A 20,242-nucleotide genomic window follows, 5' to 3' on the forward strand; every position below is an offset into this window, starting at 1 on the left:
TTCTATTGACTGAGGCCCTCTCCCAGGCAGCCCTGACCTTAAAAAGCAAAATACAAACTATATAATAACTTAACAAAAAATAAAAAAGCAAAAAACAATTATACTAAAATTAAACTACACCCCACCCTGACTAAATATTTAGCCCACCCCAAGCAGAAATACAATAATAAAATAATATAATATTATATAAAAAACCCACCATTTAAGGTGCAGCAAATTAAAAGCACTTAAAACATTTAAAACCATTTTTGTCACTTGCTGTAAGGAGCTACTCAGGCCTCTTAAGCTGTGGTGGTGAGTGGAGGCCCGATGGAATTGGCAGGAGAGGGAGTTGTCTTCCCAGCACTCACGACAGCAGCAGCAGCTCTACTCATGTAAAAACACACTGATTCCCAGACCGTCCACGGGCCGGATTTAGAAGGTGCTTGGGCTGGATTTGGCCCCCGGGCCTCAGTTTGTCTACTCATGAAACAAACCAATATTGAGGTAAGAAAAACCTGTGACATTTTAGAATGATATATACGAGGGGCGTTCATTAAAGATTTCCCCTGATGTACTTCCCCGTGGACTGAGACAAATGAAACTGGGCACAGTTATTAGTCCTTCTCTACATAGCCACTGGGACGCGGGTGGCACTGTGGGTTAAACCACAAAACCTAGGACTTGCCGATCAGAAGGTTGGCAGTTCAAATCCCCGTGACGAGGTGTGCTCCCGTTGCTCGGTCCCTGCTCCCGCCCACCTAGCAGTTTGAAAGCACATCAAAGTGCAAGTAGATAAATAGGTACTGCTCTGGCGGGAAGGTAAACGGCGTTTCCGTGCACTGCTCTGGTTCGCCACAAGCAGCTTGGTCATGCTGGACACATGACATGACCCGGAAGCTGTCTGTGGACAAATGCCCTCGGCCAATAAAGCAAGATGAGCGCCGCAACCCTGGAGTCGGTCATGACTGGACCTAATGGTCAGGGGTCCCTTTACCTTTTTTACATAGCTACCAGCAAGAGACAAACACTTCTCCCATCGCTTTATGTAGCTGTGGAGACCTCATCTGTAGAAGTTGGCCGCTTGCATCAGAAGCCACAACTTGACCTCAGAAACCAGCATTTCATCATCTGGAAAAATCTTTCCCTTCAAAAATAGCTTCATGGTCAGACCGAAAAGGGAACTACTTTAAAAATGAGTATAACACTAGAAGTCACTGAGGGTACGTAGCTAGCTAACAGTTCTTTCCACATGCATGCGGTAACCGAGTTTGACCAGCCAAGTTTGACTAATGTGGTAGCCAAGTTTGACACCCCCCCTTGCTTATGTTTCAAACGCATAGGCTGCACAGGAACAGAATGGATACATGCATAGGCGGGGCACCTGCAGTAGAAAAGTAGCCATTGTGACTCTGCCTGGTGGTGCCATGTACCATAGAAGGTAATAAATAAAAACCCAGGAAGGTGACTGGCTATGCCCCCTGTGGTGCCATGTGCCATATAAGGGAATATAAGGAGAGGGATTGGTGGTGTTTGTGAAGTTACGTTACAAGGTACAATGGTACCTCGGGTTAAGTACTTAATTCGTTCTGGAGGTCTGTTGTTAACCTGAAGCACCACTTTAGCGAATGGGGCCTCCTGCTGCTGCCGCGCTGCCAGAGCAGATTTCTGTTCTCATCCTGAAGCAAAGTTCTTAACCCAAGGTACTATTTCTGGGTTAGCAGAGTCTGAAGCGTCTGTAACCTGAAGCCTATATAACCCGAGGTACCACTATAGCTCTTACTCCGTTGAAATAATAGGGAGAGGGAGCAACAAATGGCCAACATTTGTGAGTAGGAAGGCCTGAGAATTTCAGTGGGAGAGGAAATTACCTGTCATGGTCACTTATTCGTCCTACGCCCAGAACAGAAATAAATCCAGGAAATATAGCTGGTGTTCGCAGGTGTTGCTTTCAGACTGCAAGCTTGTTTTCTCCTGCTCCCGAGGGCAGGACTCAAACCAATGGCTTCAAGGGACAAGAAAGGAGATTCTGACTAAACATCAGGAAGAACTTTCTGGCAATAAGAGCTGTTCAAAAATGGAACGGACTCCCTTTGGAGGTTGTGTCCTCTCCTTCCTTGGAGGTTTTCCAGCAGCGGTTGGATGGCCATCTGCCATGGATGCTTTAGCTGAGATTCCTGCATTGCAGGGGGTTGGACTAGATGACCCTCGGGGCCCCTTCCAACTCTACAATTGTATGATTCCATGATATCCTCCCCAAAAGCAACTAAACGGGGATACACACACACACACACACACACACACACATTCAAAGCCTTATTTAAAAGCGTGTTAAAAGTAATTCCAGTGCGGACTGGGAAAGCTCTAGCTTTAAAGACTTGTTGAAAGAGGCAGGTCTTCAGTAGGAGCTGAAAAGACAACAGAGGAAGCACCTGTCAAATACTCAGAGAGGGAGGGGGTTCCAAAAAGGTATCTGTCACAATGCTAAAGACCTGATTCCTGCATTGTGCAGATTCCTAATAAGATGATATCAGCCGGAGGCCCTTGCCTACAGAGCACAGCGATCAATCGGGTATATAAGGGGAGAGACGATCTTTCAGGTATCCTGATCCCAAGCTGTGCAGGTCTTTATACACCAAACTTCTTAGCCTGCTAGCGAATTGTCAGCTTGTTGTGTATTCCTTTCACAATACTGCACACCTCCCACTAGATGGCAGCTGTTGGTACTTTTTCTGTTGATACCTTTTCTGTCTCCAAAGTTCCAAGCAGATCCTCAGGTGATCTCATTATTCTGAGAAATGACTCCATTGCATTGCTTTCTTAGATACTGGGCACCAAATTGGGTGCAGCAGTCCGTTTGCAAAGCTGGTGAAGGCGAGGGTTGTGCTCCTTCTTTGTTCTTCTGAATTCCTCTAAGGATATTTCCATCAACTGGCATCTCTTGGTTTCAAAAGAGGAAGAGACGTTTTTCTACTGCAATGCTTACAAGACTCCTCCTGGCGGATTCTGAACAGCAAGCTGCCTGCTCCCTTGAGGGAAATAGAGCTTTGCTTTGTAAAAGGGGAACTCTCACCTAAACCTTTGGTGAGGCGTTGGGACAGAGTGCAACCAGGTAAAGGGAGCAAATGGAAACTTTTATTATAACCTCACAATTCTCCCAATTTTCCCTGGATAGGACCTAGTACTGAGTCTTCCGTGTGTTTTGCTGTTATTGTTAAAATTCAAAAGGAAGCCCAAATACTAGAAATTAATGCACCTCCTGTCCTATCATGGCAGGTGTGTCCCATTCTGAAAAACAAAAACTATGTTAGCAGGTTTGAAAAGGTGCTGTAGTGAAGAATACATTTGCAAAGCTTCTTTTCTCTTATATTCATTTGATTTCATTTCCTTCTTTCCTCATATGCCTTTTTTTGTTTGCCTGATCGTTGTCCGATATGAAACTCAATGATCCCAGGCAGTGCTTTTTGTCTATAAAACAATTTTTTTAGGAATACTCTCATTTTCCTACGCATATTGAAATATTGCCCCTCAATGAGGCCACACTTAGACTCACAAAATGATTAGGGGTATGTGCACCCCTGCGTACCCCCGGAAAAAAGCACTGATCCCAGGGCATTGTTCCCTGAAATTGTGTGATGGCTGGTTGCTCTGATACAATACAATAAAAAGTTGAAACAATGAGCAGAGAGTTACGCCTTTGATTGCCTTTCCACATTTGTTTCGTTTTCTAGTTGTCAACATGTTGGCCCTGTTTGATTTTCTGCCAAACCCTCAAGGCGCCACTGATGGGAAGAGATACTTTCAATTCTTGTAACACAGCTGCTGTCCTGCTGCTGTAACTCCTAAACACTGCACATGGTTTAAGGTTCAACTTGTGTTTGCTAAACTTGCCATATAAATAAACTCTTTCTTTAAAGCAGAGAAACAATGCTTTGATTAATTTGTTTGTTTATTTAAACCCTACCTTTCTGCATTGCGGGACTCAAGGTGGCTTATAGATAATTAAAAAAAGAACTGCTAAAAACATAGAAAAAGCAATCATTAAAAACAATTAAGAATTGATAGGATTAAAACTATCTATCTACACACACACACACACACACACACACACACGGGCACCATTGGGGTGGGCAAGGGGCCAGGGGCCCCTTGAAATTTTCAAGGAGGGGACTGGGGCCCCTCAATATTCTGCGGGGATGTTTGCACTTCAGGTGCGCACCACACATGCAAGTTGTGTGGCGTGTGTGCGACATGGCAGCATGTTGCAGCATGCACATTTGACTTGAGCATATTGTGGGGCACTAGCCCCCTCAATTGTGTGTGTATGTGTGTGTCACACACACACACAGAGTCCTTTTTTTCTTAAAAAAGGTTAAGGGGTACTGTCATTTTCCTACTCATATTGAATACTGCCCCTCAAAGAGGCCAAACTTAAATTCACAAAATACTTAGGAGTGCTCCCCTGCATCCCCCCAGATAAAAGCACTGTACATATATTGTGTGTGTGTGTGTGTGTGTGTGTGTGTGTGTGTGCATTAATAAAAATTAAAATAGCGCAGCACCAGCCTTTTCATTAGAAGCAATCAGTTTCCCAAAGCCTCTTCATAATACTAGAAACTGGGGCCATCCAATGAAATGCCAAAGAAATCACATGGTGAATAAATGAAGAAATAAGAAGAGAAGGGATATTTAATAGAGATATTAATACGGCTTTTAAGAAGACAATAGGACCAAGGAAAACTACGTTAGGAATTTGGAAGAATTGGAATAAAAAATGGATGCCAACATACTCAAGGTGGGCACCATTAAAATATATGCAGGAGGGTCAAAGGGAACTGGGTTGGTGGAAGAAATTAGAGGATCAGGGATTTTATAAATTAAAAGATATGTTCAATGAAGAAGGGAATTTAATTACAAAAAAAGTTTTTTTAGGAAAACAATATTGGCTGAAAGTGCAAAGACTTTATGATTTAATAAAAACGGAAAGAGCAGAGGAAACGATGAGGACAGAAATGAAAATAGATATGGTGCTGAACAAAAGGCAAATAATGGAGAAAGGGATAGCAGGGATGTTATATAAACTGATGATAAGCGACAAAGAAAGAATGATAAGGATTGTTCAGATTAAATGGGAGCAGGAAGGTATGATCCATCCAAACACAGCCCAAGAACTGGTGAAGAATATAAACAATATTAAAATAGAAAAGTATAAAGAATTAAGTAGAAAATTTTTATTAAAATGTTATAGAACTCTGGCACAAATGGTGTATATAGTGAAAGGGTTTAGTCCCAAATGCTGGCATTGTGGTCAGGGAAAAGGACTATATTCACACATGTGGTGGGAATGTAATCTGGTTAAGGAGTATTGGTAAAAGATCATAAAGGTAATATCTGGATTATTTCAAATAAACATAGAAGTTAATAGGGATTTGTTATTTTCGGGAATACTGGGAAATAACAAAGTAAAAAGTAATAAGCAAGAGTTGTACAAGATTATGATTCTAGCTGGAATGGCAATTATTGCTCTGGGATGGAAAGAAAAGGCCAAATGGAATATGGAAAAATGAATATGAATACGTACAATCAGAAATATTCGCACAGATAGTGGCAGAGGATAGATGGGAAAATAAATGCCAAAGAATCACAAATAAATGGGCATTTTACAGGAACTGGATAGAAAGGGGGGAAGCCAACCCTAACATACAAGCTCGAATGAACAGACTGTGTACATAGATACAGATATGAAGAAGGAAGGCCTGACCGAGGGGGAAGGTTGGTGGGGGGAGGGAGGAGGGAGGAGGGGAAAAGGGAAAAAAAGAAAGAAAGGTAAACTGGATGGTATTTTGAATTGATTTTGTTATGTGAGCCTTTTTTCAGAAACCATATATATTAATACTATGTAGTTATACATTGTAGTATGAATGAATTTTGTTTGTATTCTTTGTTTTATAGAATATATATAATAACGTTATGTTACTCAGCAAATTTAATAAAACAGTAAAAAAAAAAAGGCAAACTCCATTCTAAAAGCTGAACAATAGAAACTGAACAACTCACAAAACATTTTTTACAACAAGAACAGCAACCCTGCCCTCCACCCCCTGCCCTAACCACCTAATAAGGCTGCGAATGTGTGATTGGTATTGTGGTTGAAGAGAAGAGCTGCTCCAGAAAGAGATCTTTGGCCATCAACTCAGGCTAGAGCAGCAAACCTCCAGTGCTCCTTCGACAGCCCTGCTCTCTGAGAGGCTTCTCTGCGGCCTCTGCTTGCCAATGGAGGGCGAAGATGGTTATACTGCTTTGAACTTCCAGTCTAGGAGGGCTGCATCAGGAACTGCTGCTGGGGCTCAGAAACAAGGTACTCAGTTCAGACCCCTTCGTATCTTCCAGTTTTTGTCTGATTCCACTGTAATGTATCGGTTGACAGACGGACATGATTTTCCTTTTCCTTTAGATTTATTCTGTTTGTAGAAAATTCGTTTGTCCCTTTATAAGCAGGATTTTTGTTTGAATAACGAGACAGAAATACAGAAGGGTGCATGGCACCTATGGATGGGGAATAATTTCAGTTTTGTTTGCATTTTCATGAGAAACAACCAAAATTGCACTATTCGAAACAAAACAAAACTGTATTTCAAAATTCGCACTTGTGTTTGAATTTTGCAATGCCACAAAATATGCATATGCTGGTGTCTATAAATAATATATGAACTATAAATTTTTATATCATTTTAATAATATACAAAAATTCAGAGGAAATCGCTTGCAAAAATGTGTATACATGAAAACTGCATGTGGGAGAAATCTGAAGTAAATGCAGATGAATTTTCATTAAAAATAAATAAATGGTTGGAAGCAACCCTCAAAGTTAAAGTAGACTTTTAAATGATCAGTGTGAAGGGTCTCTGAATTAGGTATAGGGAGAGGGAGTTGTCATTTGAAGTTCACATACAAATGAAATCAAGATCTGGCTGCATGTTTTTAAACTTGATGAGAGCAGAAATGTTTCAATATTCAATTTATTCCTTGTAAAGAAACCTGGAGTTATTTCTGATCATCAACAAGTGCATTTATGTACCCAGTAATGCCTCTATGATTCTCAGCACAATTTCCTTCCATGTGGTATTTGTTATTTTGTACCCCCCGAAAAAAAAATAACAAAAAAGCAGAAACAGGACCAAGGATGTCATTTGTTCTTTTATAACAAGTTTGTTGTCTTGATTTCTTATTATTCCGGTGAGTTTTGTCATTTCTGCATAGTCCATTAATTTCTGTAGCCAGTCTTTTCTCTTCTAGACTTCTTTTCATTTGAGGGCAAATTATGTTCTTGCAGCTATAGTTGCATACATAAATAAATTTCTGTACTGTTTAGGTAGATCTAATCCTATAATTCCCAAAAGAAAAGCTTCTGGGTTTGTTTTTTACAAATGTGTTATTTTAAAGAATTTTATAAAGCAATGGAAATAGTTCAGTGAATATTTACAAATAAATTGTAATCAGACATTAAGACATGAGCAGGATTATTTTAAATACCTGCAGTTGTTGCTTTTTAAAAGTATATATATATAGGATATATATATGAGAATAAAATAATAAGTGAAGATAATTTGGAGTATGCAGGAAATGATGAAAATAAATGTAAGGAACCACAGAAAGAGAGGGAAGGTAGCCGAGGTTTGATATGTTAGAATTATTGTTGAACTATTGTAACGTATATAAATGAAAATTGTAAGTAAGATTTTTTTTTAAAGGATGGCAAATTGAGAACAATGCAAATAAAATTAGATATGCTGGTTAGCTTGGAAAATAATATGTTATAATATGCTCTTATTCAAATTCAAAGCATGCATGTAGCATGAAGCGTGCACATAGATGGGTCTTTGCTTGTTGCTTCTTCTGCAACATTTCACACTCCTTCCCCCAGGCTAGTAAAGAAAAAAACACTTCTATAGATGCTGCACCCAATGTCCTGGCCGAGGCACAGTTCAAAGGTGTGAGCCTGTTGCCTGACCACCCGCTGCACTAGTCGTTAGTTTATGGCCTACATATTTGTTTCATTTTTGTAATTCTTGTGCAACTCGAGGTGGTGTGTGCAGACATCCCAAGTGTTCTCCTTTCAGACCCAGTCTTCCTTAGCATGGTTGCCCTGTCAATTGTCCCTCAGACCACAACCTGAGACTTGCCACAGAGAAGACAGTCTGCTCATTTTGGCATCGCTTATCTCCACTTCTACTTTTCTACGCCTCTGTCCTCATCATAACAACAAAAGGATGTTTCACTTCACTTCCTCCAGCTTCCCTTTTTCTGAAGCATGCAGACCAAACAAACCCACACACTGGAAGGAACGAGCTGTTTCTCAAAGTGCAGGTTGGACGCTACATTTACCCACAGGAAATTGAGACCTAGAGAGTAATCTAGGGCATCCTCAAAGTGAGACGGCAGTTGAGAGAACCAGCAACTCTAGGAAAGCTGACATGAACGAAGAACCTTTTCTTTCTCCCTGAAGAAAGAAAAGTTCCTAATTCCTGTCAGGAACGAAGTAATTTTAAAGGACTTCATTTGAGATATTACAGCATTTCTGGTGGGCTGGAAGCTACATGTGGGCCTTGGGCCATTTTCAGGTGTGTCACAGTGCCATGGCCTACCCTTCAGGGCCTCCTCAAGCTGTTCAACTTCCTAGCCATCCCACAGCCTTTTTGTTGGAGCAATGCCAGCACCAGCAACTCCTTGGATGCTAAGTAAAGGAGGGTGGGAGCCAGAGAAGTTGGTGGAGGGTCAGGGATGGGGGGAAAGGTCTCCTTCCTCTGAAGGAAAAGGTCCAGAGGAGATGTTGAATAAAACTAGGGGAAGATGTTAATATTTGATATCATCATCATCATCATCATCATCAATAAATCAGCTGGAAACAGAAGAGAAGTGAGGAAAGTTGTTACAGGAGGAAGAAATGAAGATAAAAGGGCAAGGGAGGATGGATGGAAGAAACTAGAAGTTTGGGTGTGGTGGTGGAGTAAGATACAAGTTAAGTGTGAAAAGAGAAGGGAGGGAGAAATTTCAGGAGACGAGTGAAAATACTTTGATAGACATGTGGGCGTAGGAAGGGAGAAATTGAAAATAAAAATCCTTTTTCCATTTCAGATCCTTCTAAATCAGCAAGTTCTCCTAAAACTGGCAGGCTGAATCACATTCCCTCCAGAGCAAATGCCTCTATTTAACCTGAGGAAAGCTGAGCTATGCATAGAACTCCTTATCACAAGAAAGAATTTAACAATTTCCAACAATGGAGTGGTGTATGTAATTTCCATCTGGTTATGTGAAACTCGGCCTACATCCGCCGCCATTTTGTGACCAGCTCTGTCCCTGCAACGCCATTTTGTGATTGCTGAGCCTGAGTCACTTTCAGTCATTTCAAGGGCCTGGGAGCAACACATTTGAGAATCCCCGTGTTAGTGTATAAAGAACTAAAAGGCCAGGACAAGGTTAGCTGGAGGGCTGCCTTGTACTTTATTCACTGGCCAGATCACTGTGATCATCTAGAATAGCCCTCTTGATTTCCCCCACAGATATACTGTATCTTATTCATTAGTGTCTACATGAACTACTAAGGCTTTTAATGTTGCGGCACCAGTCTTTTGGAACACTGCTACAATTGGCCACTAACAACTGCAGTATTTCATCACCTGCTGAAAACTTTTCTGTTTCAGCAAGCTTTTTTAGAGATTTGAATTTTTTTCAACATTGGTCATTTGTTCAGTATTTTATGATTTTACAATTTCATGGTGCTTTGGTAATTTCACTGCACGCAGCACAATACAATTAGCAATTCATGACTATTCTTAAGAATAAAATAAAATGCAGATTTTGGCACATAGAATTCTGCTTTTTCCATTGCTCCCCCCCCCCATCCGCTCCCACCAGTTACCAGTTATTTGTATTGCACTGCACTGCAAAAGCTGTTTGTTTGTTTTTTGACACTTTGCAAAGCTTCAGAAGCGACTTGTCAACATTTGCAGCAGGACTCATTTGCCTCTAATGTGGTAAATAACTGTTATAAAAAGGAACAGCAACACCCCCAAAGTGTGGGCCTCCGGTTGTGACCCTAATCGAGAAAATGTATCTCATTTTTGTTCTGAATTATAGTACTCAAGGGCTAGTCCTGCCCTTAGGCACCTCAAGTAGTTGATTTTTGCCTGGAAAGAAAGGGTAGCAAATTGCTAGTTGTTTAATTTGCCATCATTTTAATTATTGCCAAAATGTCTTGGGCTAGCCCTAGTTTAGGCAGTAGAGAGTACAGCACATTTTAGCATTCAGCTAAAGGATTCTGGGCACAGTTCAATCCACTGGTAACTGTTGAAGGCTGGGCTAAGCAGCCATTTGATCCTCTATAATTCAATAAATTATCACAGGTGCACACCCAGTTCTTAGTGGTCTCATTTTGGCTCCATTCCTTCTCACCAGTTAAATTCACTATTGGAGGCAGAGATGCCTTGCAGGCAAAGAGCCCCTGGTTCATTCTCTGGCCAGATAAGACCCCTACCTGAAGCCCTGGAGAGTCATAACTAGACAGACAATACTGAGCTAGATGGAGTAACAGTCTGAGCTGATGCAAGGCACTTCCTTATGTCCCTATTTCATAGCAGAATTCTCCATCAAGGCCCTGCAATGCAGAGTTAAAAGCTGAACACAGGGCTGCCTTGGAACATTATCCCCAATCTTTTCACCTGTGTTTTTGCAGAACACCAACTGTGCCCACGCTGGCATGGAATTATGCTGCAGGTTGGATGGGCTGGAAACATCGTCCTGGTGGCGGCAGTGATAGTGATGGGAGTTTGGGGTAAGTATCATAACGTGAGATTTGCACAAGACTTAATAATGAACTTCCCTGGGGCCCTGGGTGCCCAGGCACCCACAAAATTCCTCATGAAGGTGCCAGGCACCCACAAATTTCGGTGCCAAGGCCATGCATGCTGCGTGGGCCCCCACGGTTGCAGGGCCAGGCTGGCACTCCTAATTAAGTTGCTCATTTTGTCTAGCAGAGGCAAGAGGTAGAATCAAACAACAAAGAGCACAGTAACCCATACTAATCTGCCTGAGCTTTAAAACGATAGGATTATAGATTAAAGTAGTGTAATAGGGAAGAAGAAGAAGAGTTTGGATTTGATACCCTGCTTTATCACTACCCGAAGGAGTCTCAAAGCGGCTAACATTCTCCTTTCCCTTCCTCCCCCACAACAAAGACTCTGTGAGGTGAGTGAGGCTGAGAGACTTCAGAGAAGTGTGACTGGCCCAAGGTCACCCAGCAGCTGCATGTGGAGGAGCGGGGAAGCGAACCCAGTTCACCAGATTATGAGTCCACTGCTCTTAACCACTACACCACACTGGCCCACACTGGGAGGTCCACAAAGAACCTACACATTGCACCCAGATAGAGAGATAGATGATGGATAGATAGATGATAGATATAAATAAATGATAGATATAGATAGATGATAGATAGATAGATAGATAGATATCGATAGATGATAGAGATAGATGATAGATAGATAGATAGATAGATAGATAGATAGATAGATAGATAGATATGACACAGACACAGACACAGACAGACAGACAGACAGAGAAAAAATGATAGATTAGATTAGATAGATATAGATATAGATAGATAGATAGATAGATGATAGATAGATAGATAGATGGTAGATAGATAGATGATAGATAGATATAGATGATAGATATAGACAGATGGATGATAGATAGATAATCTGTCCCAAAGTTCTTTTTAAGAAAGCCAGCCATGGGAGCCCGCAACCACGTGCATACAACCTGTGTTTTGGGTGAAGGCAGGTGGGAGCAGGAAATTGCTTAACCTTTTCTCCTTGTTTCTTACTTCTTAAATTACCCTCCCTCCAGCTGCTTCCCCTTTTAAGTCTCTTCCCATATAAGGGGAAAGCAGCCAGTGAAGGCAATTTTGAGTGGGGAAACAGTCAGAGGGGAAAACTGTCACTCAGTTCACTCACTGCTTAAAGCTTGAAGCTTAAGAGGTTGTTTTTCCGCTACCCCTACTGCCCTGGAGATATGCTTTTTAGAACAACGGATAATGTTCTTATTTGAATTTTCATTCTTTTTTTAAAAAAAGAAAGGAGTAAAAATATGACCAACAAGAATGTTTCTGCAAACTTGAGTAATTTCAGAACTGGCAGTACTTGCTTCGCAGAGAACGACCATAGCATTGGTTTTGCATGCAGAAGATCCAGGTTTTCAGTTCCCAGCATTCCAGGTAGAAGGCCTGGGAATGACACCTGCCTGAAACCTACAAGCATATTTTGATGTTAACATAAGCTAAATGGGTGAGCACAGAATAGCCTGGTGTAGAGTCACCATGATCTTCAGCAGTGCAGCATAGTCCATCCTTCAAACTTAAGCAGGAAATATTTTTGCTATGGCATGAAATATTTGACCCCTGGGAATTTTCACTGCGTGAAGTAGAGCTGTTGCATTTATGGGTTCAGCCGATAAATTATTGGTTTTGGAAATTAACACTGCCTTGTGTTTAAATTATAAACATGCATGTATGGAAATGTGAGGCAATAAACATAACCCTTGTGGCCTATTCAGACTCTACAATTCTGTGATTCTAACTGAGGCAAAAGCATCCTTCTTCTTTCAGTACAGTCATACCTTGGATTACAGGCGCTTCAGGTTGCGCGTTTTCGGGTTATGGGCATGCCGAAACCTGGAAGTACCAGAACGGGTTACTTCTGGGTTTCGGCGCATGCGCAGAAGTGCTAAATTGCACTTTGCGCATGTGCAGAAGTGCCAAATCGCAACCCGCGCATGCGCAGACGCGGTGCTGTGGGTTGCAGACGCTGCGGGTTGAGAACGCACCTCCCGCATGGATCATACTCACAACCCAAGCGTCCACTGTATTTTCAAGCTAGCCATGTTGACCAGGGGTCAGCAAACATTTTCAGCAGGGGGCCAGTCCACTGTCCCTCAGACCTTGCGGTGGGGCCGGACTATATTTTTTTTTGGGGGGGTGATGAACGAATTCCTATGCCCCACAAATAACCCAGAGATGCATTTTAAATAAAAACACACATTCTACTCATGTAGATTTAGAAGGCGATTGGGCCGGATCCAGCCCCCCAGGCCTTAGTTTGCCTACCCATGATGTTGACTATGGTCTGCTAAGGAAACATGGCCATTTAAGAGAGATAAACCAATTTGAAAACCTCGTGATAAACAAACAGAAGCAACAACTTCTTAGTTAGATATATAGCAGAATTAGGAGCGTGGACATATCTAAGAATTCATACCCATGTAATTGTGACAAAGAACTGAGGGGGGAAATGTCTCAGAAGAAGTAGACATGGATGCACCCACATATCCTACAGCAGAATCTGTGCACCAATTTAAAATAAAGATATACAGATTAGTATTCCAGTGGTACCTGAGACCTGTATCACTTAATCCATGGGTAGGCAAACTAAGGCCCGGGGGGCCGGATCAGGCCCAATCGCCTTCTAAATCCGGCCCGCGGACGGTCCAGGAATCAGCATGTTTTTACATGAGTAGAATGTGTGCTTTTATTTAAAATGCATCTCTGGGTAATTTCTGGGGCATAGGAATTTGTTCTTTTTTCCCTCCAAAATATAGTCCGGCCCCCCACAAGATCTGAGGGACACAGTGGACCTGGTCCCCTGCTAAAAAGTTTGCTGACCCCTTACTTAATCATATATACAGCAGCACAGTTTAGATATGGTGGAGGTGCAGAGCACCAAATCAGAAAGTGCTTTATATTTTTTTGGGTCTCGCTATAACATAATGATTTTTGGAAAACTGTAATAAATTAATTAAACTTACAACAGGAAAAAACATTGCTTTTAAGTTTTGAATTTTATTTTATGCTGCTTTGCTTTATTGTGATTTTTTAAAACAAATTATTGTTATTTTACATGGGTGATTTGCTCATTTTACAGAGCTGCTTTGAAAGCATAATGATTCTGAAATAAATAAAAATATAAAATATCTTGGCCCCTTGCTGACTTTGGAAGGACAGCTTGGTATTTGCAAAGCATCTTTACGAATCCCTGTGGAACTCAGCAGAGCAGCGTCACCCAACCTGGTGCCCTCTATCTTTTGGACTAAAACTCCCATCAGGGCCATGCTGGCTGAGGCTGCTGGGAGTTGTAGTTCAAGACACCTAAAGGACCCCAGAGTAGAGGGCGCTGTGGAGGCTGCTCATCAGCTAGCAGTACTATCAAGCTTTAAACTTACAACATAGTAAAAAAAAATCTGCCTAAATCTTTCTCCTCCCCAGTTATAAATAAAACTCCACAGGATCGTGAAAAACAGGTCAAAGCATCTGAATGGTCTCCAAACACAACTCAGTACTGCCCTGCAGGATGTGAAGGAAACAAAGCGTCAGAGGATTTCAGGTCTACTCTGAAAGAAAAATTGTGTGAGACGGGTAAATTCATTTCCTAAGTTACTGCGACATGCTTATGCCTTTGATCTGCCTCTGCTACGCTTTCGAAATAAACTGTCATTACTAAAAAAAATAAAAAATATTCTAAATGTATAGCGACACCTAGTGCTCAGCTCCGGAAAATGCAGCTTTGGACAGCTGAACATGTTAAATGCGAGTAAGTTATGGGCTTAATGCGCTGGAGATTGTTTCTATTATTTTAACATTTGGTAGGGCCGGCCCAAGACATTTTGGCACCTGAGACAAACCACAAAATGGCGCCTTCCCCACCAGGGAAGAAGGGGTGTTTGAAGATCTATTTTGGGAACAAGGGAAAGAATCAAATCAACCTTCCCTGAGAGGTGAAGTGGGAATCAAAGGCTATCATGGGGAGGGGGAGGGAAACCCTCTGAATCACGCTGGGTGCAGGTACAGATTAGAAGACCCCAGAGGGCAGCCCCTGCCATTTCCTTCCAGTGGGGAAGACTAGTATTGCGTCCTATTTGTCAAGAGGCAGCTGTAGAGGGGCCATTGCAGTGTGACACTGAGGAGCCATGAAATCCAGCCTCCAATGATTGCGCCACAGTCATTGTTGACACCACGGTGGCAACAGTAGTGGGCAATGTATCCTTGGATGCTGGATCTGCTGCACTTATGGATCCGACCGCCTGAAACACACATAGTAAACAATGTAAGATTAACACCTTTTCCTGCCCAAAGGATTTATATTCTGCGTTAGACTGAGGGAAAGGGGGGAACCTGGCATTTGTACTAAGAATAAACTTCCCACAATCTCATTTGATGAGTTTTCAGTTTCTCTGCATTTGTTCTAGAGCAGCCTTTCTCAACCTGTGGGTCCCCAGATGTTGTTGGACTACAACTCCCATCACCTCTAGCTAGCAAGGCCAGAGTTCAGGGATGATGGGAGTTGTAGTCCAACAACATCTGGGGACACACAGGTTGAGAACCGCTGTTCTAGAGTCACAGGCACTATGGGCGCAATCCTAACCCCCTAGTGTTTATAACGGGGAAGGAGAGGTCACTAGACTGGTGCATAAGGCCTTCTCCACCCATCTCTCCACTGCTGATAGTGAAGCAAATCACAAACTGATTTGAAAACGTAGAGAATTGAACTTAACACGGGGAAAATGAGTTTGGCTTGCCCTGTGCCACATTCTGTTTGCTGAGCTTCAGTTCTTTGAAACTGACAGAATACCATACATTTACAACTAAAACCACCAGGACTTCTGTTATTCTCCAGCTAATAATCAATAATATGCAAATAACATCGTTCTGCAAACTGCTGCGAGAGATCTGCTGCGAGAGCGCTCATGAAGCTGAATGATGAAAGACTCGCCTGAAAAGTACAGATTGTGTGAGGTATAAATCCAAATTAAAAACAATGGGAATTTTTCTTCTTAGGGGATGGAAGCTGCCACCTGTGCCCCATGCAGTGGCGTCTGCACAACAATAAATGCTACTGGTTTTCTAGAACAATTCAGTCCTGGGAGAAGAGCAAGGAAGACTGTATAGCTAAGAAGTCTCACCTACTAATAATTGATGATCAGGAGGAAAAGGTACAAAATATTCAATCCAGACAAGGAATTTTTACTCTTTCACACTTTTAACTCTGTTACAGAATGTTTACTCTTTCGCCCTTATTAGTGCGTAAACCAGCAATGTGAAGGATTACTGTCAAAATTAGTATACACTACACCGTAGTTTCGAAGGGGCACTGAAGTACGTATGGGGAGATCCATCTGTTCATGTGATTACACGTCATAAGAGGAACCCAGGTGATCAGGCCAAAGGCTCATCTAAGTCTAGCAGTCCGTTCCCACAGTGGCCAACCAGAACCTTGCAAGTAATCTAGTCAGGAGGTTATCAATGCATGAACGGCAGTGCATGTAGCTAGCTACCTTAGATGGGGAAAGATTAAAAGTATTGCTAAGGAAATCGCTCCATCAGAGCAAGCATCTTTGCTTGCCTGATGGAACTATCTCGTCTTCTCCCCCCCCCCCATGTGCTGTTCTGGGGTTCTCCTGACCCCCCCCCCCCAGAGCCAATTTGGGGGAGGAAGCAGGAGTCATTGCACTGACAACTACTAATGCAGTTATTGTGGGAATCTTGAGGAAAGTAGGAGAGGATGTATTGATTAAATACAGTGGTACCTCGGGTTACAGACGCTTCAGGTTACAGTCTCCGCTAACCCAGAAATAGTACCTCGGGTTAAGAACTTTGCTTCAGGATGAGAACAGAAATTGCAAGGCAGCAGCGGGAGGCCCCATTAGCTAAAGTGGTACCTCAGGTTAAGAACAGTTTCAGGTTAAGAATGGACCTCCAGAACGAATTACGTTCTTAACCCGAGGTACCACTGTATTGTCCTTCCTCACTCACACTAGTGAGTAAGCAGCAGAGCACATTTCCTTGCACATTGCTGGAAGCAAGTTGATGGATTCATTTAAGTTAAGCGATCCAATCTGGCTTGTCCAGTCTAGAATGTTCCTGGTAAGTTTCCCCTCCTAAAATAATAATAACACAACAGTCATCTTTAAAAATAAGAGTAAAGTTCACTTACATTCAGGTCATAGCAGTATTTGGAGAGCAAAGACGTCTGAGCTAGGCCTCTGACTTTCTACCTTGTGGCTTCCATCCTCTGTAAGGATGAGCCCTGTAAGAGCCAGAAGAGGAGTCCGAAAGGAGAAAATGGAAAAGGGGAAGATGGCTGTCTGGCTAAACCTTTTGTATGGTCTGCTAGGGTCACGCCCATCTACCTGGTCACACACAGGGGGAGGAGGCTCCAGAGCAGGTATGACAGGAAGTCCTCCCTGTCTGGAGCAACGTTCCCCTGTGTACCTATCCACTCTAGGTAACAGGAAATGTTGCATTTGACTGCTTCAGTGGCCATATATCCCACAACTCTTTAGTTGAATCTGACCCATTAGCCACTGCTGACTTACCAGCCAAAGCTGATTAAAAGGCGCTCCTTGCCACAGAGGCCACCTGCACCTCAAGTGACAACAGTGGTTCAAGATGTAGTACCTCCAAGCTACATAAAGGTAAAGGTAAAGGTTCCCCTTCCCTTTCAGGGCCAGTCGTGACCGACTCTAGGGTTGCGCGCTCACCTCGCTCAAGAGGCCGGGAGCCGGCGCTGTCCGGAGACACTTCCGGGTCACGTGGCCAGCGTGACGAAACTGCATCTGGCAAGCCAGCACCAGCGCAGCACACGGAAACGCCGTTTACCTTCCCGCTATAAAGCGGTACCTATTTATCTACTTGCACTTTGACGTTCTTTCGAACTGCTAGGTGGGCAGGAGCTGGGACTGAAGGACAGGAGCTCACCCCGTCGCGGGGATTCAAACCTCCAACCTTTTGATCAGCAAGTCCTAGGCTCAGTGGTTTAACCCACAGCGCCAACCGCGTCCCTGGTCTATTCCCTGGATCTGAGAACCACTCAGCCACAAAGCTATGTGCTAAGACCTATTCCCCAGCTCCCCGTCCACCACACAGTAAGTTCTTTGCCTCGGGTCCACATCCTGTTTATGCAGTGTGTTTTTCTGGGGGGGTACGCAGGGGGACGCATACCCCTAAACATTTTGTGAGTGTAAGTTTGGCCTCATTTAGGGGCAGTATTTCAATACAAGTAGGAAAATGAGAGTACCCCTAAACATTTTTAAAGAAAAAAACACTGTGTTTATGTAATTAAATCATATTTTATAGGAATTCATCCAGAAAAATGGGAAAGCAGTATGGATTGGACTTATCATGTCATCGCCAAAGAAGAAATGGGTCTGGATCAACGGCTCTTTGTTAAAGGAGAAATTGTGAGTACTGAAACACCCGTGTAGGGAAAATTGTGGAAATCAGTAGTTTTGCATGATGAACTTGCAAGAAGAGCTATGAAAAGGAAAACTGTAGAGGTTACCATGTCTATACACTTCTTAAAGGTATTGTAGCTCTGCTCATCTTTCTACACAAAGCATACACCTGAAAGAGTAAGAGCCCAGTCCAAAATTGCCTCCTGATACATCAGCCCTGTTGAATCCAGTGGGGTTACCTTGTTCAACACTTTCATTTTTTTTCATTGTCTTATATTTCTGTTCCATCTTTCTTCCATCATGGAAGATGCCATTCCTCCATCACATGGGGTTCCCAGGCAGTCATTCGTCCAGGTATTGACCAGACCTTGACCTGCTTAGCTTCAGCAAGACCTTCAGGGCATACTGAGGAATTTCAATGTACAGTCATACCTCAGGTTACAGCCGCTTCAGGTTACATACGCTTCAGGTTACAGACTCCACTAACCCAGAAATAGTACCTCGGGTTAAGAACTTTGCTTCAGGATGAGAACAGAAATCGTGCTCTGGTGGCACAGCGGCAGTGGGAGGCCCCATTAGCTAAAGTGGTGCTTCGGGTTAAGAACAGTTTCAGGTCAAGTACGGACCTCCGGAACGAATTAAGTACTTAACCTGAAATGCGACTGTACAGTCATACCTCGGTTTACAGCCGCTTCAGGTTGCGTTTTTTTGGGTTGCAGACCGTCGAAACCCAGAAGTACCGGAACGGGTTACCTCTGGGTTTCGGTGGTCGCGCGTGCGCAGAAGCACTAAATCGCACTTTGCCAATGCACCGAAGTGCCAAATCGCAACCCATCCATGTGCAGACACGCAGACCCAGGATGCGAATGTGCATCCTGCATGGATCATGTTCACAACCCAAGCGTCCACTGTATACATACACTGACTGCTGTTTCATTCCTTCTCGCCACAGATTTCCAGCAATGCAGCCTGAAGAAGGCAGCTGTGGTGTCCTTTATGACGATGGAATCTATCCCGAGCTATGCACCACACAGCTTCACTGGATTTGTCAGAAGGGATCTGTACTCCTTTGAGCATCTTCATGTGTCCCCATTCGTAATTAGCAACACAGTCTCCTTTAGACATCTTGTTCTCTGTCCTAAAAAACCCCTCAAGGACCTTCTTGGCGGCTGCTCCCAGACTTTGGAACTCCCTCCCCAGAGAAGCCAGACTGGCTCCCTTCGTGTTCTCGTCCCACTGGCAGGTGAAGACTTTCTTGTTCCAACAGGCTCTGGAGAACTGACTGCTTCTAACGAAAGGGCGGGTGCCATGCTGTTTTCATTGTGATCATTTGTATGGTTTTAATAGATTAAATATATGTATATATGTAATTTTAATTCTATCAGTGTTTGTTTGTTTGTTTGTTTTAAATTGTTGTTTTTCTTATTTGTTTTTAGCTGTTCTTCTTTTTCTCTGTAAGCCATCTCGAGTCCCTGTCAGGGGAAAAGGCAGGGTATGTATGTATGTATGTATGTATAAATAAATAAATAAATAATATAGTCGTACCAGTGTGATGTAGTGGTTAAGAGTGGTAGTCTCGTAATCTGGTGAACTGGGTTCGCTTCCCCGCTCCTCCACATGCAGCTGCTGGGTGACCTTGGACCAGTCACACTTCTTTGAAGTCCCTCAGCCTCACTCACCTCACAGGGTGTTTTTTGTGGGGGAGGAAGGGAAAGGAGATTGTTAGCCGCTTTGAGACTCCTTAGGGTAGTGATAAAGCAGGGTATCAAATCCAAACTCCTCCTCCTCCTCCTCCTCTTCTTCTCCTTCTCCTTCTTCTTCCTTTGCTTACATATCCCTCTGGATATGTAAACTTTGGTTTGTGAACGCGGCAAACCCAGAAGTGTATACTTCTGGGTTTCGCCATGTGCACATGCCCAGGAATTCTCTATCACGATGTGCACGTGCGAAGAAGCAGTGCCTCTGCCTATGGACTTTTTGG

The 20,242-nt window shown here is 42.9% G+C and overlaps 2 protein-coding genes across 2 annotated transcripts in view; both read left to right on the forward strand.

Moving 5' to 3' along the window:
• Positions 1–20,242, forward strand: part of LOC308581097 (C-type lectin domain family 2 member D-like) — a 68,575-nt gene that overhangs the window by 19,919 nt on the left and 28,414 nt on the right. The gene's annotated exons all lie outside the window — the stretch shown is intronic.
• On the forward strand, positions 6,014–19,765 carry LOC308581116 (killer cell lectin-like receptor subfamily F member 1). The gene is made up of 6 exons (XM_081183604.1): positions 6,014–6,337; positions 10,712–10,810; positions 14,297–14,446; positions 15,866–16,020; positions 18,164–18,267; positions 19,214–19,765. The coding sequence occupies exons 1-6, from the start codon at positions 6,253–6,255 to the stop codon at positions 19,332–19,334; spliced, it is 714 nt and encodes a 237-aa protein (XP_081039730.1). The 5' UTR covers positions 6,014–6,252; the 3' UTR covers positions 19,335–19,765.

Source organism: Podarcis bocagei (genome assembly GCF_964188305.1).
Source record: "Podarcis bocagei genome assembly, chromosome: 2".
In the NCBI taxonomy this organism is placed as follows: Eukaryota; Metazoa; Chordata; class Lepidosauria; order Squamata; family Lacertidae; genus Podarcis; species Podarcis bocagei.